The sequence below is a fragment of the Chiloscyllium plagiosum genome, chromosome 11, assembly GCF_004010195.1.
Source record: "Chiloscyllium plagiosum isolate BGI_BamShark_2017 chromosome 11, ASM401019v2, whole genome shotgun sequence".
In the NCBI taxonomy this organism is placed as follows: Eukaryota; Metazoa; Chordata; class Chondrichthyes; order Orectolobiformes; family Hemiscylliidae; genus Chiloscyllium; species Chiloscyllium plagiosum.
The window spans coordinates 71,639,705-71,659,423 of record NC_057720.1 but is presented as its reverse complement, the minus strand read 5'-3'; the positions used below and the strand labels follow the sequence as shown (position 1 = coordinate 71,659,423).

The following is a 19,719-nucleotide window of genomic DNA, read 5'->3' as shown; positions in this document are numbered from 1 at the left end:
GTGTCTTTCTAACTCTACATTTACAAACACAAACACTTGGGGAAAAGAAAATTGAAGGTCAATGTCTTAAAAAATACTTAAATATAACACCACTCCTCCAGTAGACCGTAGCTCAATCTTCCAAGGAGTACAACTTTGGATTTATCTTGCAGGCCTGGGATGCAGTGGGTGCTGGGGTTAGGAAGGGAAGGATTAGTAAAAGTAGGAATATCTGAGCAGGAGACGTTTCTGGATCAACTGATTGACCATTATGTTCGCACCACATAATTGTTAAATCACAGCTCTAACATCTGGGAATGCTCTTTCACATACTTATCTCAATTTGGACACCTTCAAAGAAAATTCCCTCAGAAGGGAAACCATTCTCAGCTCTAACCAGCAACCAATTTCTCTAACATTACAACCTTTAGACCACCAAGTATGATCACTTTGACTTTGAACTGCTTGCTTTCAACGTTTACGTTGCCAATGAGCTACCTTTATGTCCTTTCTTTCCCCTCCACTTCAACTATGTTTAGGTGGAGACCAAATGCTTCATCTCCTAGCCACTATCCTAGACCCTCACAAGCATGGAATTCTTAAGCTTTCTTATGCAGCTGCCTCCCCACCCCAAGCTTGTTCCGAAAACCAGTTAGTTTTTAAATAAAAAGCCGAGTGTGTTATTACCAAAAACTTGAATATTTTACAAACAAGTATAATATGGAAAAGGGACTAAAATTGTTTAAAAATTCTTTAATGAGACCTAATTATGGTGTGTCAAACAAGAGATTTCAAAACTATCTCTGGAAAAAGGCATTTTTAATATCAGGTAATCAGGCAACTGTTTTTTTAAATGCAAGGGTAATTGTGTTTTGCTCAATCAATTCATGTCCTTTGAGGGGGTAACAACTGCTGGAGCAAAGATTATTGTGGAAAATAAAAACTCATGTTTGCAAAGACTGAAAGACGCCTGGCTACCAGGGAGCAGAGAGCATGGCAATGATGGTATATTGGTAAGCATAACCAGCTTCCAATCAGCTAACCCGGGTTTGATTCTCGTCCATTGCACTATTGCGGTTTTAAACCGACATTTAAAGGAAACCGCCACGATAAGCCAAGAACATGAAAGTTTCATTCTGTGGTAAAACGGATCTATCAGTTTGCTCCTTGCTTTGGGGCGTCATGGTGGCTCAGTGGTCAGCACTGCTGCCTCACAGCACCAGGGATGCAGGTTCGATTCCAGCCTCGGGCGACTGTCTGTGTGGAGTTTGCACATTCTCTCCGTGTCTGCATGGGCTTCCTCTGGGTGCTCCAGTTTCCTCCCACAATCCAAAGACGTGCAGGTTAGGTGAATGGGCCATGCTAAATTCCCCATATGTATTCAGGGATGTGTGGGTTAGGTACATTAGTCAGGGGTAAATGTAGATTAATAGGATAGGCGAATGGGTCTGGGTGGGTTACTCTTCAGAGGGTCAGTGTGGACTTGTTGGGCTAAATGGCCTGTTTCCACACTGTAGGGGTTCTAATGATTCTAAACATAAATGGGTATTTTTCAGGTTGGCAAGGCGAAAGGGGTGGTGTTGCTGGGACTTGAAATGTTTACAATTTACATAAAATGAGCTAGAACACATGTCTCAAGTGTTTTCAATAATATGTGATTTGCCCTTTTCTAAAATGCAGAATTGACTAATTAATTTTATTTCTCCACTCATGAGGTTTACTCTAGAAAACAAATGTAAGGACTCAATATACTGGCAGCAAGACAATGTTAGATTGAAAATAGTCACTTTGGGCCAACAAGGATGTTAATCCTGAGAGACCCAAGCTGACTAAGTGAGTTGCAGCATGACCACACATACCTTGAAGCCATGTCATCAAAGTGCTTCCTGGCGTGGGATCAGGTTAAACACAAGTGCTCACATGTAGAGTTCCTCAGGATTTAAAATTTAAAATGTTAAAATCCAAATGAAGGGGAAAATGCATTTGGAAATCCCTTCAAGCAAATTTTGTGTCTGAATGTTAAGGGGGGGAAGAGTTCTTATTGGAGTGAAGGAAAGGGAGGAGGGGGTGGGTTTGGAGAGAAGTGAGATGAAATGCATTCTTCATTTCAGCCAGGCTAGACCAGGTTAACTGGATGCAGCACACAAACTACAAAATAGTCAAAGGCACCACTTCAGCCAACTCGCTCTAATCCATTCATTTACTCTGCCACAAGATACACCCAGTCTCTGCCAATGACATAGATTTAAAAAATCAGACAAAGCTTTTAATTTCAGCTATTACGCATTCTCTTTCTTATCCAGATTACAATAACAACATGGCAAAGCAAGTGCACTGCCAGAGACAAACACATCAACAACACAGACCAGAAAACTCAATTTAAAACATAGGAAATCCAATGAAACATTTAAGGGAACTGGAAAACAGACAAAGTCATTCACCCAAAATTTCTCACTTCCACACTGTACTTCACTCATTTTAAGCCTTTAGGAACAGAAAATGCTCAGCCTCACGATTCCTTCCACTTGCTATTTTACTAAAGATATGCGTCCCATTAGTTGGTGGTTCACATTTTCAACCCAGTTAAGCATGCACCAAAATTAGAACTGTGTCCACATAAGGTTAGAGAAAGTACAACATGCAAACATGCTCTGCAGCCCAACAATCGATGTTCATCCTTTATGAAGAAGTAATTCTCTTACTTTGTACTATTAATCTTCAGAACTTTCAAGATTTCAAACATATTACCCAGAATAGCATTTATTTCAATAGTCTAACAGCTGCAGGGCATGTTCCACAATGCTGCCACTGTGTGCCAGTGATGGAGATAATGAGTGTTTAAGGTGGTGGATGTGGTACCAATCAAGTGGAAACTGTATTCTGATTGATATCAACCTTCTCATTGTTGGAGTTGTGCCTTGTAAGTGCTGGAAAGACTTTGTGGAGTCCAAAAGTGAGTTACCCATCCTCGAATTTCAAGCCTCTGTCCTGCTCTTGTAGCCACAGTATTTATGTGGTCTTTTATGATTGGCTGGTCCCATTCAGTTTTTGGTCCATGGTAACCCTAACCTTACAACTGCGTGGCTTAAATACGAACTTGTAATTTGTCAGTCCAATCCTGAACTTTGTCCAGTTCTTGCTGAACAGAGGTATGGACTTCCACATTAACTGAAGAACTGCAAATGGTACTGAACACCATCCATTCAACAGTTAACAATAAACAAGATAGCACAACATGCCCAGAAATTCTAGCTACTCTGTCACACATTAAAGACATTTCAGAGATGACAACCAGACTACTTTGATCCCTAGGCACCATGGTAGCCCACAAACCTCTCACCACACTGAAACACTCCGAATGAATTCAATGAACCCCATACCAACAACCAACAGAAAGAACGTCATTTACTAAATACCCTGCAAGGACCACAAAAAACATTACATTGACAGGCGGGCAGGAAACTAGCCACCAGGTTACATGAGCACCAACTAGCCACCAAAAGACATGAACAACTATCACTGGTATCCACACACAGAGATGAAGAGGGACATAGGTTCGACTGGGACAATACATCCATCCTGAGACAGGCTAAACAAAGACACGTGCAGGAATTCCAAAAGGCCTGGCATTCAAACCAGAACTCCATTAACAAACACATCAATTTGGACCCCATTTACCAAACTCTCAGAAAAAGAACCAGACCAAGACAGATAAATGGCAAGTGGGACAGAACACCAGCGCTTCAAAGGAGGCTCACCTAGCATGGTGATGAAACATCTGAGAACACACTACCAGCTCGGAGATCAAACTTACAGTCTGAGTTAACAGTCCCAGTTTTGACCCCACTTTGCAGGAAAGATAATTGAAGATAATTGGTGATTTAGGTCACTACCTCATGCAACTGTTGCATCAAGGTCTCTGGGATGAGATGATTTGTTATGATTGTTCAAGACTAATTTCCTTTGGGCTCAGCATGTCTGCAATCATTGGAAGGTAGGACATAACTGGACAATTTTTCACAATGTCAGGAGAATGCCTGTGTTCCAGCTCTATTGCAACAGCTTGACTAAAGTTGCAACTAGTTCTAGTCCAAGAGTTTTCAGGATTATCCTGCCACTGAAAGTGGTTGAGATCAAAACATTGAATGTTTTCAAGGAGTTAGATATAGTTCTTAGGGCCAAAGGGTTCAAAGGGTATGTGGAGAAAGTAGAAATATGGTACTGAGTTGGATGGTCAGCCACAATCACACTGAATGGTAGAACAGGCTCAAACGGCTGAATGGCCTTTTATATTCAATTTGTCTATGTCAATAGAGTCTGATGTTGTAGTGACCCATGGTCAGTGCTTTCAGCATTTTCATGATATCATGAGGATTCCATCATGTTCGTTGAAGAATAGTATCTCTGAAGCTGGGCAAAAAAACCAAGATTTGTCATCTATGTATTACTTAGAGCTGATGATGTTTACAAATGCTTCAGCCTTATCTCTTACTCTTACATGTTGGAATCTGCCAATACAGAGGATGATTTTGGAACCTCTGCCTTGAATTAAATTTGCCACCACTATTCACCACTGGATGTGGCAGAACTGCACAACATGATTGGACCTGTTTACGGGTTATCTACTACATCTGTTGACAGCACGCCACTTCTGTTTGTCACATATAAGTACTGTGTCATAGCCTGACAAAGTCAGCACCTTTTGTTTTTGACACTTCTCACACTATCTGAGCCATAATCTCCTCCCCTCCTCTTTCATTTCACAGCACTGTCCAAATGAAGTTGTGGTTTCTAAGATCCTCCAAATCTAAAATCCAAAATGCTGTACTCAATTTAATATGCAAATTTAGTCACCTGTATCCCAATTCCACATTATTGACAAAAATAGAAATTGCTGGAAAGGCTTAGCAGGAGGACTGGCAGCATCTGTGGAAAGAATCAGAGTGAACATTGTGGGTCGAATATATATTTGGGAAGATGCCTTGTAAACTGCTTTTAATTCCTGCTTCATTTCCTTCTTTCTGTTTTTATTAATCCAATTTGTTACCAGTCATCTACATCCTTACACATTAAACTTGTCATTATAACTTATAACTCCTCAAATATGCTCTGTAAGTACATCATATTGACTGCCTTTGGACATCACCATATTAGACAACATTCGCATCTTAATAATACTGGTTCCCAAATCAGTGCAAGCTTCTCCCAAGAAACAAGGAAAAGAACAGCTACAATAGACCATTCAGTCCATCAAGCCCATGCTGTCATTCAACATGATCATGGCCAATCCTCAATCTCAGTGCCTGACCTCCATATTCTCCCATTATCCCTCAACACCTTTTAAGTTCTAGAAACCTATAAATTTCTTTCTTAACTGTATTCAGTGATTTTGCCTTCACAGCCTTCTATGGTAGAGAATTGCACAGGCTCACCATTGTGAATAAATTTCCCCTCATCTCATCTGAAATGATCCCCTGCATATCCAAAGATAGTGACTCCATTTTCTGGATCATTCCAGCCAGGAGAAAACATCAACCCTATATTCAGTCCATCCAGCCCTGTCAGAAGTTTCTCCTCTTTAAGATCCCCTCTCATTCCTCAAAGTTCAGGGCTAGACAACCCGGTCTTTCCTCATACAGGAATCAGTCTAATTTCTTTGCTATACTCTTTCTATAGCAAGTCTATATTTTCTTAAATAAGCAGACCAAAATTGCAAAAACAGTTTGGTTTACAACTGCACAATATTATTCAAAGTATGGTCTCACTAAGGCCCTGAACAGCTGCAGTAAGACATTCTTGCTCCTGTACTCAAACCCTTGTGTAAAGGTCAACATAACATTTGCCTTCCTAACTGCTTGCTGCATGTGCATACTTGCTTGTGATGATCGATGTACAAAGACAGCTGGGTCACTATTGGTTTTAAGCATAATGCCACCCTCAATCTACCAACGTTTAAATAATTCTGTGTTTCCTACCAAAATGGACAAGTTCCCACTTTTGCATGTCACACTGTACCTGCCACGCAATTGCTCACTCACTCACTCACTCTGAAACCTTCTTAGATCCTCCTCACTGCTCACACTCCCACCTAGTTTTGTGTCATCAGCAAACTTGGAAATATTAGATTCAATTTCCTCAACCACTGATATATATCAAAAATAGCTGGAATCCAAACAGTGAACAACCCCACAGTAACCCAATTTTCGCCACCTTTCTTTTCAAAAATGACCAGAAGGCGTTTGGTATGCTTTCCTTTATTGGTCAGAGTATTGAGTACAGGAGTTGGGAGGTCATGTTGCAGCTGTACAGGACATTGGTTAGGCCACTGTTGGAATATTGCATGCAATTCTGGTCTCTTTCCTATCGGAAAGATGCTGTGAAACTTGAAAGGGTTCAGAAAAGATTTACAAGGATGTTGTCAGGGTTGAGCAGAGGATTTGAGCTATAGGGAGAGGCTGAACAGGCTGGGGCTGTTTTCCCTTGAGCGTCGGAGGCTGAGGGGTAACCTTATAGAGGTTTACAAAATTATGAGGGGCATGGATAGGATAAATAGATAAAGTCTTTTCCCTGGGGTTGGGGAGTCCAGAACTAGAGGGCATAGGTTTAGGGTGAGAGGGGAAAGATATAAAAGAGACCTAAGGGGCAACTTTTTCACACAGAGGGTGGTACGTGTATGGAATGAGCTGCCAGAGGAAGTGGTGGAGGCTGGTACAATTGCAACATTTGAGAGGCATTTGGATGGGTATATGAATAGGAAAGGTTTGGAGGAATATGGGCCGAGTGCTGGCAGGTGGGACTAGATTGGGTTGGGATATCTGGTCGGCATGGACAGGTTGGACCGAAGGGTCTGTTTCCATGCTGTACATCTCTATGACTCTATGACACTGTTTCCTGTCTACAAACCATTTTGTTCTTTTAGCTATGCCAGCACCAATACCTTGCACTTTGATTTTACACAATGACCTCTTCTTGTATGGGACTTTATCAAAGACTTTCTAAAAATCCAAATACATCAAATTCACTGCTTCACCCTCATCTGTTCTGCTTCTTACATTCTCAAAAACAAGGGATGAGTAAGTTTTTCAGCCACGGTTTCCAATAGGCAATAGATGCAGGAGTAGGCCATTCTGCCCTTCGAGCCTGCACCACCATTCAATATGATCATGGCTGATCATCCTTAATCAGTATTCCTGTTCCTGCCTTATCTCCATAACCCTTGATTCCACTATCCTTGAGAGCTCTATCCAACTCTTTCTTAAATGAATCCGGAGACTGGGCCTCCACTGCCCTCTGGGGCAGAGCATTCCACACAGCTACCACTCTCTGGGTGAAGATGTTTCTCCTCACCTCTGTCCTAAATGGTCTACCACATATTTTTAAGCTGTGTCCTCTGGTTCGGCACTCACCCATCAGCGGAAACATGTTTCCTGCCTCCAGAGTGTCCAATCCTTTAATAATCTTATATGTCTCAATCAGAATCCCTCTCAGTCTTCTAAACTAAAGGCTATACAAGCCCAGTCGCTCCAGCCTTTCAGCGTAAGGTAGTCCCGCCATTCCAGGAATTGACCTCGTGAACCAGCGCTGCACTCCCTCAATAGCCAGAATGTCTTTCCTCAAATTTGGAGACCAGAACTGCACACAGTACTCCAGGTGTGGTCTCACCAGGGCCCTGTACAGCTGCAGGAGAACCTCTTTGCTTCTATACTCAATCTCTCTTGTTATGAAGGCCAGCATGCTATTAGCCTTCTTCACTACCTGCTGTACCTGAATGCTTACCTTCATTGACTGGTGTACAAGAACACCCAGATCTCTTTGTACTGCCCCTTTACCTAAATTGATTCAATTTAGGTAGCAATCTGCCTTTCTGTTCTTGCCAGATAAGTGTTAAACTGCATCTGCCATGTATCTGACCACTCACCTAACCTGTCCAGGTCACCCTGTAATTCCTAACATCCTCCTCACATTTCACCCTTCCACCCAGCTTAGTATCATCAGCAAATTTGCTAATGTTATTACTAATACCATCTTCTATATCATTAACATATATTGTAAAAAGGTGCGGTCCCAGCACTGATCCCTGGCGGTACCCCACTGGTCACTGCCTGCCATTCCAAAATGGAGCCGTTTATCACTACTCTTTGTTTCCTATCAGCCAACCAACTTTCAATCCAAGTTAGTACTTTGGCCCCAATACTATGCGCCCTAATTTTGCTCACTATCCTCCATGTGGGACTTTATCAAAAGCTTTCTGAAAGTCCAGGTACACTACATCTATTGGATCTCCCTCGTCCATCTTCAGAGTTACATCCTCAAAAAATTCCAGAAGCTTAGTCAAGCATGATTTCTCCTTCATAAATCCATGCTGACTCTGACCTATCCTGTTACTACTATCCCCTTTCAGTCTTTTAATGTTATCTCATCACATCCTTTATAATACATTATATTATTTTATGTGTTATCTATGTTTAATAGACTCCAGCATTTTGCCTACTGATGTTAGGCTAATTGTCCTGTAATTCCCAGTTTTCTCCCTCTCTCTCTCTTTTTTTTGAAACAGTGAAGTTACAATTGCCACCCTCCAATCTTCTGGGACTGTTCAAAAAAACGTTGTCAATTCTGGAAGATGATAACCAACATATCCAATTTTTCCATGGCCACCTTCTTTTGTTCCCTGTAATGGAGATGATTAGCCCCTTGAGATTTAATAGCATTTTGGCCTATTAATTTCTCCAGCACTTTCTTTTTTACTAATACTAATTTATTTCAATTTCTCTTTCTCAAAAGACTTTTGCTTCCCAAAGGAAGTTGTGCAAGTCTTCTGTGAAGTCAGAACAAAACTGGTTAATAATTTGCCATTTCCTTGTTCTCCGTTATCAATTCTGCTATTTTAGATTGTAAGAGGCTTGCATTCATCATCACTAATCTTTTCCGTTTCAATGCTTATAGAAGCTTTTTCAATCTGCTTCTATATTCCCTGCAAGATAACTCCCATCCTTCATTTTCCTCCTCTTAAATCAACCTCTTGGTCCTCCTTTACATAATTATAAACTGCTCCCAGTCAGACTTGCTACAGTTTTGAGCAACTGTATTTGACTTCATTTTGATCAAATTTCTTTAATTAACCACGATTGAGCTATTTTTCCTGTTATTTTATCTTAAAAGAATATGTAACTGCTGCAATGAAAGCACGTATTCCATAAATAATAACCATTGTCTCTGCAACATGCTGATCTAAAACTCCATCTAGTACACAGTCCAGGAATTCATCCACCACACGATTGTTGCTGATGTAGCTTGCCCAGACTAAACATACGTTAAAATCACTCGTGATTACTTTAGCACCCTTGTTGCATGCGTCTCTAACTTCCTGTTTAATGACATCTACTACCTTACCACCTTTTGAAGGCCAAAAGGAAACTTCAACAAATGTTAACTGCCCCTTGGTGTTTCTTAGCTCCATCCAAATTGATGGCACATCTAGATTAGATTACAGATTACAGATTACAGATTACATTACAGTGTGGAAACAGGCCCTTCGGCCCAACAAGTCCACACCGACCCGCCGAAGCGAACCCACCCATACCCCTACATTTACCCCTTACCTAACACTACGGGTAATTTAGCATGGCCAATTCACCTGACCCTGCACATCTTTGGACTGTGGGAGGAAACCGGAGCACCCGGAGGAAAACCACGCAGACACGGGGAGAACGTGCAAACTCCACACAGTCAGTCGCCTGAGGCGGGAATTAAACCCGGATCTCTGGCGCTGTGAGGCAACAGTGCTAACCACTGTGCCACCGTGCCGTGCACTAATATCCTTTTTTTTTACTGGTGCAATAACTTCATCTTTAACTAAATGTCATCCCTCCTCAAACAGCAAAGGCAGAATTGGTGACTCAAATTAGGCCAGCTATTGAATATTGCTGGCCACACATCCAATCTGCTTCAAAATAATCTTGGGGAAAAAAAACTAGCACCAAAAGGTGACACTTGTAATATTTAAATGTTAGTATGTTATCTGTAAATTCTCAAAATAATTTTCAACTAATGTGGTTAGAGATAATCAACCGGAGAAAATGATTAGAGGGAGAGTTTAATTTTGTCCAGACCTAACTACCTAAGTTGCAACTTTGAATCTGGATAGGAGGCTCTTCCAAAGTTCTCACCTGAAAGAGTTTTCACAATGAACACAATGTGGATATGGCATAGTAATCCTATAAGAAATTAACTGTGTTCATGAATTGAAATAGAGCCACAAAATAAATCAAAATAGTTGTGTCAATAGCAGACAAACAAGTTACTGGCAATTCTTCAATGCTCAATCACTTAGGCACAAAATATCAAATCCACGATGGAAGATAAAATGAAAGCTACCTTCATTGTCGGAAGCTGGGCAAGTCACTTTGAATACCAGATCAAAGGTTCTTTCTGGGCTCTCTCTGTTAAAAGAAAATAAAGGAAAAAGTTGAATCCTCTGTTACAGCATGTTCCATTGGTACTGACATGAATACCTGTTATAAATGTGAAAACTAAGAGAACAATAAAATCTCTTTCAAGGAAACAAAATAAAAGTTCCAAAACTATCCAACACCCTATTCTAATTCTCATCTTTCACAACCAAAGTATTATCTTACAAAAAGGTTTAAACACATTTAGAATTGCGGAATATATACATGCAATCGATACTACAGATTTACAAACAACTAACAGCACTCAACTGTACTAAAATGTAGGAACAAGAGAAAGTCAGTTAGACACCCTCGCCCAATTCGTCATTCTGATGATCTGCACCTCAACTCCACTAATTTATTTTAACCCATTTTCTTTGGTTCTTTACTAATACAAGACATTTTCAATTTCAGCTTTGATCCATCATTAACTATCTTTAACTTCCCTTTCTTGGAAGAAGGCCATCCATATTACACAAACAAAATATTTGCATGAATATAACTCATCTTTCCTTGAGCTGTCTTCTTAGGAGACAAACATTATTTTGACCCCCATCACTTCTCCAAAAATATCCCAATCATTCTGAATCTCAGGGTTTTCTTAACTAAAAGTCAATTCTTCAAGTCATAGTTTTCACAGCATGGAAAAGGCCCTTTGGCCCATAGTCATCAAACATCTACCTCTTCATTCCCATCCCATTTTCCATCACTTGCTCTGTCGTCTTGTCTGCAATGGCATTTTAAGTGCTCATTGAAATAGTTTTTAAGCTGTTGAGGACTCCTATCCTTTTAGGCAGTGAGTTCCAGATGCTCACCACTCTCTGCGTAAAAAAGATTTTCCCTAAATCCCTTCAAATCCTCCTGGTCCTCACCTCAAAGCTGTGCTTGCTAGTTATTGACTCATCTACTGAGGGGAAAGATTTCTCCCTATCCACCCATTCTCTACCTATCAGAAATCTGTGATACCTCTGTTTATGGGCAGCACGGTGGCTCAGTGGTTAGCACTGCTGCCTCACAGCACCAGGGTCCCAGGTTTGATTCCAGCCTCGGGCGACTGTCTGTGTGGAGTTGCACATTCTCCCAGTGTCTACGTGGGTTTCCTCCGGGTGCTCCGGTTTCCTCCCACAGGTCCAAAGATGTGCAGGTCAGGTGCATTGGCCATACTAAATTGCCCATAGTGTTAGGTGCATTAGCCAGAGGGAAATGGGACAGGGTGGGTTACTCTTCGAAGGGTCGGTGTGGACTTGTTGGGCCAAAGGGCCTGTTTCCACACTGTAGGGAATCTAATCTAATCACGTTTTCTGGCTCCACAAACAGTTTGCCACTTTAGTCCCAACTGAGCCCTACTCTTTCCATGTTATTTTCTTGTCCCTGATGTACATCGAAAAGTCCTAGACCGAAAGCAAGCGAAATGTCTTTCAAGGTTTAATGCCTGTCATAAATCCACAATATAAACCAATAATCTTCCATCAACACTGCAGGAGCTCGCAGTCACCTACTCTCTAACAAAGAGTGCGGTGCTGGAAAAGCACAGCCAGTCAGGCAGTATCCAAGGAGCAGGAGAGTCGACATTTCAAGCATAAGCCTTTCATCAGGCATGAGGGGAAGGCCCAAGGGGGCTGAGACATAATTGGGAGGGGGTGGAGCTGGGGTGGAATGTAGCTGGGAATGCAATAGGTAGATGAAGGTGGGGGTGATGGTGAGAGGTCGGAGAGGTGGGTGGAGTGGATAGGTGGGAAGGAAGATGGACAGTTCAAGAGGGTGGTGCCAAGTTGGTAAGTTTGGATCTGGGACAAGGTGGGGGGAGGGGAAAATGAGGAAACTGGTGAAATCCTCATTAATCCCATGTGGTTGGAAAGTCCTAAGATGGAAGATGAGGCGTTCTTCCTCCAGGTGTCGGGTAGCTAGAGTTTGGCGGTGGTGGAGGCCCAGGACTTGCATGTCCTTGGTGTAGTGGGAGGGGGAGTTAAAAGTGTTCAGCCACGGAGCAGTGAGGTTCTTTAGTTCATGTGTTCCAGAGATGTTCTCTGAAACTTTCTGCAAGTTGGCATGCTGGCTCCCCTGTGTTGAGGAAACCCTCTCCCACTCTGCCAAAGAGATGCAAGTCCTGGGCCTCCTCCACCGCCAAACTCTAGTCTGCCGACACCTGAAGGAAGAACGTCCCATCATCCGCCTTGGGACTCTCCAACCAAATAGTATCAACGTGAATTTCACCAGTTTCCTAATTTCCCCTCCCCCCACCTTATCCCAGATTCAACCTTCCAACTTGGCACCGCCCTCTTGAACGGGTCCTACCTGCCCATCTTCCTTCCTACCTATCTGCTCCACCCCCCTCACCAATCTATCACCTTCATCCCCACATTCATCTACCTATCGCATTCCCAGCCACCATTCCCCCAGCCCCAGCCCCTGCCCTCCCCTTCCCATTTATCTCTCAGCCCCTGGGGCTACCCCTCACTCCTGATGAAGGGCTTATGCTCGAAACATTGACTGTCCTGCTCCTTGGATACTGCCTGACCAGCTGTGCTTTTCCAGCACCACACTCTTCAACTCTGATCTCCAACATCTGCAGTCCTCACTTTCTCCTACTCTCTAACAAATACATTTGGTCACAGGTCTGGAAGCACTCTCAGACCTTTTCTTAAGGTCTCTTCATAAAAGGAACCAACATCCAAATGCCAGCAGTTTGAATTTCAAGCATAAAAAGACAATAGTATACAAAAATGACATCTTTGATTACAAAATTCAAGTAAAGTATGAAATATTCAACACACAAGCCCAGCCACAAACTGAGTCGCGTCATCATGGTTTCATTCTTCTAACAACATTGCCCAGGCCAGTTTCACCAAGCTCAGCTATGTTCCACTTGATCTATTGAGGAGACTATTCATTTATACACATTCAACTTTAAAAGCAATGATGAGCCTGACAATCAGAAAAGCTTCACATTTGCTCTCCAACAGAAATGCAAATCATCATCAGAAAGTGAGTCTTCTCCTCCCTCTTGAACTGTCCATCTTCCTTCCCACCTATCCACTCCACCCACCTCTCTGACCTCTCACCATCACACCCACCTTCATCTATCTATTGCATTCCCATTTTTATTAATGGCATCGATGTGGGAAACCGCGAGTCTCCTTACTCCAAGTAAAAAACATATTCTCAAAAAAAAAGAAACATTAATTGTGTCCATCTTTAGTGCATCTTGCCTCATGGTGAGGTTTTTATCAATGCAGTGAAAGCTGAATAGCAGAAATAATAAACAGCTAATTGCATCTTAATGAGCTGTGAATAAAGGCATCACCTAAAATAGTACTGTCACTAACCGGAGTCAGTGATGGTGAATTTCCTTTTATCTTTTTTCGTGGGTTTTGAGTTTTGCATTGTTGCACATTCCTACCTTCCTCTGACAACATAGTGGTGACAGGTCTTCTTGAACATCTACAATTCATGTGGTGTAGGGACACCCACAAGGGCTGTTAGGAAAGAAGTTCCATTGATCACGAAAATAAGTGAAAAAGCTCCATCTTAGGTTAGGGTTCCATCATAAGTCCAGAAAGAGGGAGGTTTGCCAATAATTACACAATGTTCAGTACCATTCACAAGTCCTCAGATACTGAAGCAGTAATGTTCACATGCAATAAGGTATGGACTGGCAATTGACAAGTAACATCCATGCCACATAAATGCCAGGCATGTCCAATCAGAAATAATCTAACCAGCATCCTTGATATTCAATGGTATTGCCATCACTGAATCCCCCACTATCAACATCCATGGGGTTACGTTTGACCAGAAACTCAACTGGACTCGCCATGTAAATATAATGGCTACAAGAGTAGGTCAGAGGCTAGGAATACTGCGACAAGTCACTCACCTCCTGATTCCCCAAAGCCTGGCCACCATCTGTAAGGTCCAAATCAGGAGTGCAATGTATGAGTGCAGCTCCAACAACACTCAAGAAGCTTACACCATTCAGGACAAACAGCCCAATTGATTGGTATGACATTCAAAGACAGCCACTCTCTCTCCCACCGATGCTCAGTAACAGCAGTGTGCTATTATTTACAAGACGCACTGCAGAAATTCACCAAAGATTCTCATAGAGCACCCTCCAAACTTAATAACACTGCCATCGAGAAAGACAAGGGCAGCAGATACACAGGAACACCACCACCAGCAAGTTGTCCTCCAAACCACTTCCTGATTTAGAAATATATCACTGTTCCTTCGTTGTCACTGGGTCAGAATCCTGGAATTCCCTCCCTAAAGCGGGTCAATCTACAGCATGAGGATTGCAGCAGTTCAACAAGCCAGTTCACCATCCCCTTCTCAAGGTCAGCTAGGGATAGGCAATAAATGCCAGCCAGCCAGTAATGCCCATGTCCTAGCAATAAAGAAAAATAAAAGATTGGTGAGTGACTTTGAGGAGAATTTGCAGATATTCTCATACATCCACTGCCGTTGCCCATCTAGGTAACAGAGGTTGTGCATTTGGAAGATGCTGTTGAAGGAGCTTTTGATCAGTTGTGTATTATATATAGCACACACACGTAGTCACAGAACTTCAATAGAATCTGTGAAGTTGTGAACTAAACTGAATACAGTTTCCTGATAATTGCACATGCCTCTTTCTGACATTGTACTGGAGAAAAGGGCTTTGATGGAGCAGCTATAGATGGTGGGACCTCAGACATCACCCTGAGAAGCTCCTACAGAGATATGCTGGAGCCTAGTCCAATGCTAGGTACAACTCCAAACGGTGAAGAGTTTTTTCTCTCATTCAAACAAATTAAATTTTGTCAAGGCTGCTTGATGCCACATTCAGTCCAATGATATCAAGGGCAGTCACTTCCACCTCAACCCTCTGGTTCAGCCTTTTCATTCATGTTTTAACCAAATTTTAAAGCAGGAATTGAATAGTCCTGTTGGAACCCAAACTGAGCACTGATGACCAGATTATTGCTGGGCAAATGCCACTTGATTGAATTGTCAATGATTTTTTAATGACTTTGCTCATGTCAAGCATCGTCTGATGGGCATTCATCGACTAGGTAGAATATTTCCTGAATTTTGTAGATAGCACAGAGTTGGATAATGTTCCATATTACTTAATATATGTGTGTGTCATTCGTGACTCGATATGATAGGACTGGAGTGCTTCAGTGTGGTATGACTTAGCATTGCATGCTATTTCTGCTGTTTGGTATGTAGGTAGCCCTCTGTTGAACAGGCACCAGAATAACCCCATGTTTTTAGGTTCCCTATTGCTGCTCCTAGCATTCCCTCCTGCTCTCCTCAAGGAGCCAGGGTTGATGCCTTCGTTTGATAGCATTGCTAGAATGCAGGATATGTCAGGCCATAAAGCTATAGATTTGAGTTTGAACACAATTCCACTGCCGTTGATGGTCCACAGCACCTCATGGCTGCCCAATTTTGAGTTCATAGACAATACATGGAATCAATCCCATTTTGTACAGTGGGTATTGCCATATAACACAATAGATAGTATATTCAATGTAAAGATGGGCTTCATCTCCACAATGACTGTGAAGTGCTCACTCCAACCAATACTATCATAGACAGATGCATCAATAACACCTAAGAATAATTTTGTTGTATTTATGACTGATAGATTGGCAGTGAGCTGGTCTAGCAGATATTTGCTCCTTTGTTGATTCCTATACCATCTGCTGTAGGCCCAATCTAGCAGCTGTATACTTCAAATCTCAGTCAGAGCTGTCAGTGATGGCGTTATCGGGCCACTCATTGTCACGGACTTTGAAGTCCATCAACGAGAGTACCTTAGGTGCCCTTGCCAATGTTTGTCTGTCCGCCCTGTATAGGATGTTCAACATGGAAATGGACTGATTCATCAGCTGAATGGGTGAAGGGAGATGGGAAACAGCAGGGGGTTCACTTGCCCATATTTGACCCACTGCCATGAGGCTTCATTGAGTCTGAATCGATTTTCAGGCCTCACAAGCTGTGAACCTTTTAACTGCCCACCACTGTGCTGACAACTCCGGTTGGCTGTCCTTCTGATGGGACAAGACATACTCAGGGATAATAATGGCAATATGTGGGACATGGTCATACTCATACAATCATACCTTATAGGCAACGTCAGTCTATTTCTTGACTAGCTTTTAGGATATCTCTGGTAATTTTGGTACAAGCTTTGAGAGATGCTTGCTTTGAGAACATGCTTGCCATAGTCATTTCCAGATTCACCAACATGTAAATGAGCTCAATGTTCCTTTTTGACTTTTGTGTCATTGTTTGGTACCAGTGAATGGCTTGTTAGGCCATTTCAGATGATGATTAAGAGTCAGAGAGTCACAGAGACGGAAACAGACCCTTCAGTCCAACTTGTCCATGCCGACCAGATATCCCAACCCAATCTAGTCCCACCTGCCAGCACCCAACCCATAGCCCTCCAAGCCCTTCCTATCCATATACCCATCCAGATGCCTTTTAAATGTTGCAATTGTACTAGCCTCCACCACTTCCTCTGGCAGTTCATTCTGTACACGTACCACCTCTGCGTGGAAAAAGTTGCCCCTTAGGTTTCTTTTACATCTTTCCCCTCTCACCTACAGGCCAGATCAGGTAAGAATTATAAATTTCTTCCTAAAAAACATTCCCAAACCAGATGGGTTTTTCCAACGATCAGTAATAGTTTCATAGTCACCTCGACCAAGACTAGGTTTCAATTCCAGATTTTCACTCATTAGTTTAAGGTTATTAACTGGATATAAATTCCACAAATTTCTGTAATGGAATATGGTACTATGATGCCAGGCTTGCTAGTCCAGTGGCATTAGCACTATCCCACCATCTCCAGACCTGAGTCAGCAAAACAACTGCAAATGCGTAGAAACTGTATAAAATTGTTTGAAACATCACCAGTTATGACAAGTCACTTCTGATTTTCCTGGGAATATCTTCCCACTGCATTTGCTTATGTGCTTAAAAGGCTAATTTAATCCATGTTGTAAATCCTTCAAAACAGAATGAATTTCCTCTTGCTGAAATTAATTTGTCTTGGGGCTATTAGATTTTGGGATAAACTCTGCAAAATGGCATAATAGGCCCGCACCAATGTCCTAACAAATCCGCTTCAGGATTTAATTTCCATGGATGGATGGGAGCAGCCAGTAACATTCTCATCTGCTTTCTACCTTTCATTGTTGTACAGAATGCCTCACCATGTCTGGTTAGGGACTGAAAAAGAAGTGACACTGCATGAGGAAATGAAGTTACCAACACCCTACTCCTCTCTTGCAAACCACAAAGAAAGAACACCGGCTGTCATTTCAACGCAACCTCAAATTCCACAATTTAAGATCAAATTCAGCAAAAATGCACCAAAACTGCATCAACTTATTTTGTTCGCTAGAATTTCAAATTGCATTAGCTAGTGACCCTTTCTCACATTTTGTTAGAATTGCTCGGGTAGAAAATTTCCACAGCAGCACTTCATGAAGCAAGTACTGAAAGTCTGTTGTATGAAGTGTGACAGCGGGGGTTCATGGCTGGTTCTCCAATCCAATCTCCTTTTGGAGATAGCCTAACCAAGTTGTAGGAAGAGAACACTTCTTGTTCTTGTTCCCACACTGGTGGCACAGCTCAGCAGTGCAGTGTGCTGCCATTCATAAGTGGTTTTCCAAACACTGGCACCCTAGCGGAAAGATGTCAAGACCACTTCTGTAACTGGTGAAACTTCTCATATTACTAAATTCCAAATACTTCTGTTTTGGAATTTTCACATTATCTCTGGTTTTGTGGCCACCCTGTAAACACACGTTATTTATATTACCATAGACTGAGTTTACATTATCCTTAGTTTATTTGTTCATTCAGTCAGTGGCTTATAACCAACCATGCAGGTATATTTTTTGTAGGGAAAGCCACAGGAGCATGGCATTTTTCTAAAGAACAGACTTAATTATTTGGCCGTTTTCTTGACCTGGGTAGTTCTGTTTTTCATTTCATGAATAAAAAAGAATAAATGTAAGAATTTGCACGTCATGCAAGATAAAATCGCAAGTTGATAGGGAGAAATGCACCCAACCCCCTTTTTGTTTTGTAAACCAGGCAGTGTACAGTATACCCTGGTTAGATATGAAATGTTCAGCCTTCACCGTCAGCAATCAGATTTGTCAGAGAGAGAGAGAGAGAGACTGAGTACAGGCCTGAAGCCTCCAGATTTCAACAAAACCAGAAACACAGGCGCTTCCACTCTGCAACAAAAGCCAATCCTCCCAATGAATGTAATATCCCCCAGGCCCAACCCAACCAGGTGCTTCGACCTTGCGGAAGTCTCCAGCTCTCAATCCAGCCACCCCAGGGTCCCGACCTTTCCCAGTCACTCACTTCAATCTACAGTCCATGGTTACGGCATCTCGGTGCGGCTCCCACCCCCCCACCTCGGTGTCTCCTCGATCTCTGTGTCCCAGCCGCCGGGGCAGCCCCAGACAGAGAGACTGCGCTGCGGCTAAAGGAGCAGCGCGGCTCCTGAGTTCGATTCGGCTCCTCACTGAACCATTGCCCCCGCTGCCGCTGTTCTTCCTCCAGCAACATACACACAGAAGACAAACTAGGAAGTTAGCACTCACTGACAAGAGAAGGTTAGCAACGTCACCTGACTGAGTGCCACTACAGGAAGCTTACAGGAGAGTGATCTCACAAAAGTGGATGAAATGTGAAGTTTAGGTTTGTAACGAGTGCATTGACTCCTACTGTTAGTGAGCATCAACATTAGAAAATAAATTAAGCAAAATAAAGCGTCCGGACGAGCACTATGGTTAGTTTTGTTTTCGTAATTGTCTTCTTCGTTTGTTTTTTTTACTCAACAGTATTATTTATTCCCTCAGCTTCAAATCTCATTGTAGACAACCCTCTCTGGACTGCTTTCTACATCCACCACCCCGTCCCCAAAACCAACAAGTCATAAAAATGTTTTTAAAAAAGAGCTGTTCCGACCAATATCAGTTAATGCCGAAGGATTTCCCTTAAATAGTCACCATCAGGTGAAATAATATGCTCAATCCTGTGTGACATTTCGTCAGAAGGATCCCATGTCATTGCAATTTTCTACGATCATGTTGCCATAATTCTGAACAATGATTTGGCATGTCAGTGTTGGCACATGAATTTCACTACAGCAGGATGGGTGTGAAATTGCCCATCCTCTTGTACTGTGAAAAACGAGTTGGATGGAAGCTAGAGTTTCTTTCTCTAAATATGTCACAACAGATTTGAAACTATACAACAAGGAGCACAA

At 42.2% G+C, this 19,719-nt stretch overlaps 1 protein-coding gene across 2 annotated transcripts in view; it reads right to left on the bottom strand.

Moving 5' to 3' along the window:
* Positions 1-19,229, bottom strand: part of dennd1b (DENN/MADD domain containing 1B) — a 299,799-nt gene extending 280,570 nt beyond the window's left edge. Inside the window, exons 1-2 of one of the 2 annotated variants that reach the window (XM_043699790.1) lie at positions 18,810-19,229; positions 10,357-10,421 (exon numbers count right to left, since the gene is read on the bottom strand). In XM_043699790.1, coding sequence (XP_043555725.1) covers positions 10,357-10,421; positions 18,810-18,826 — 82 coding nt within the window. In that variant the 5' untranslated portion in view covers positions 18,827-19,229. Of the gene's footprint in view, positions 1-10,356; positions 10,422-18,809 lie in introns of those variants that run through there. The other variant, XM_043699791.1, reaches the window with a different exon arrangement.
* Between the last annotated feature and the right edge of the window lie 490 nt (positions 19,230-19,719).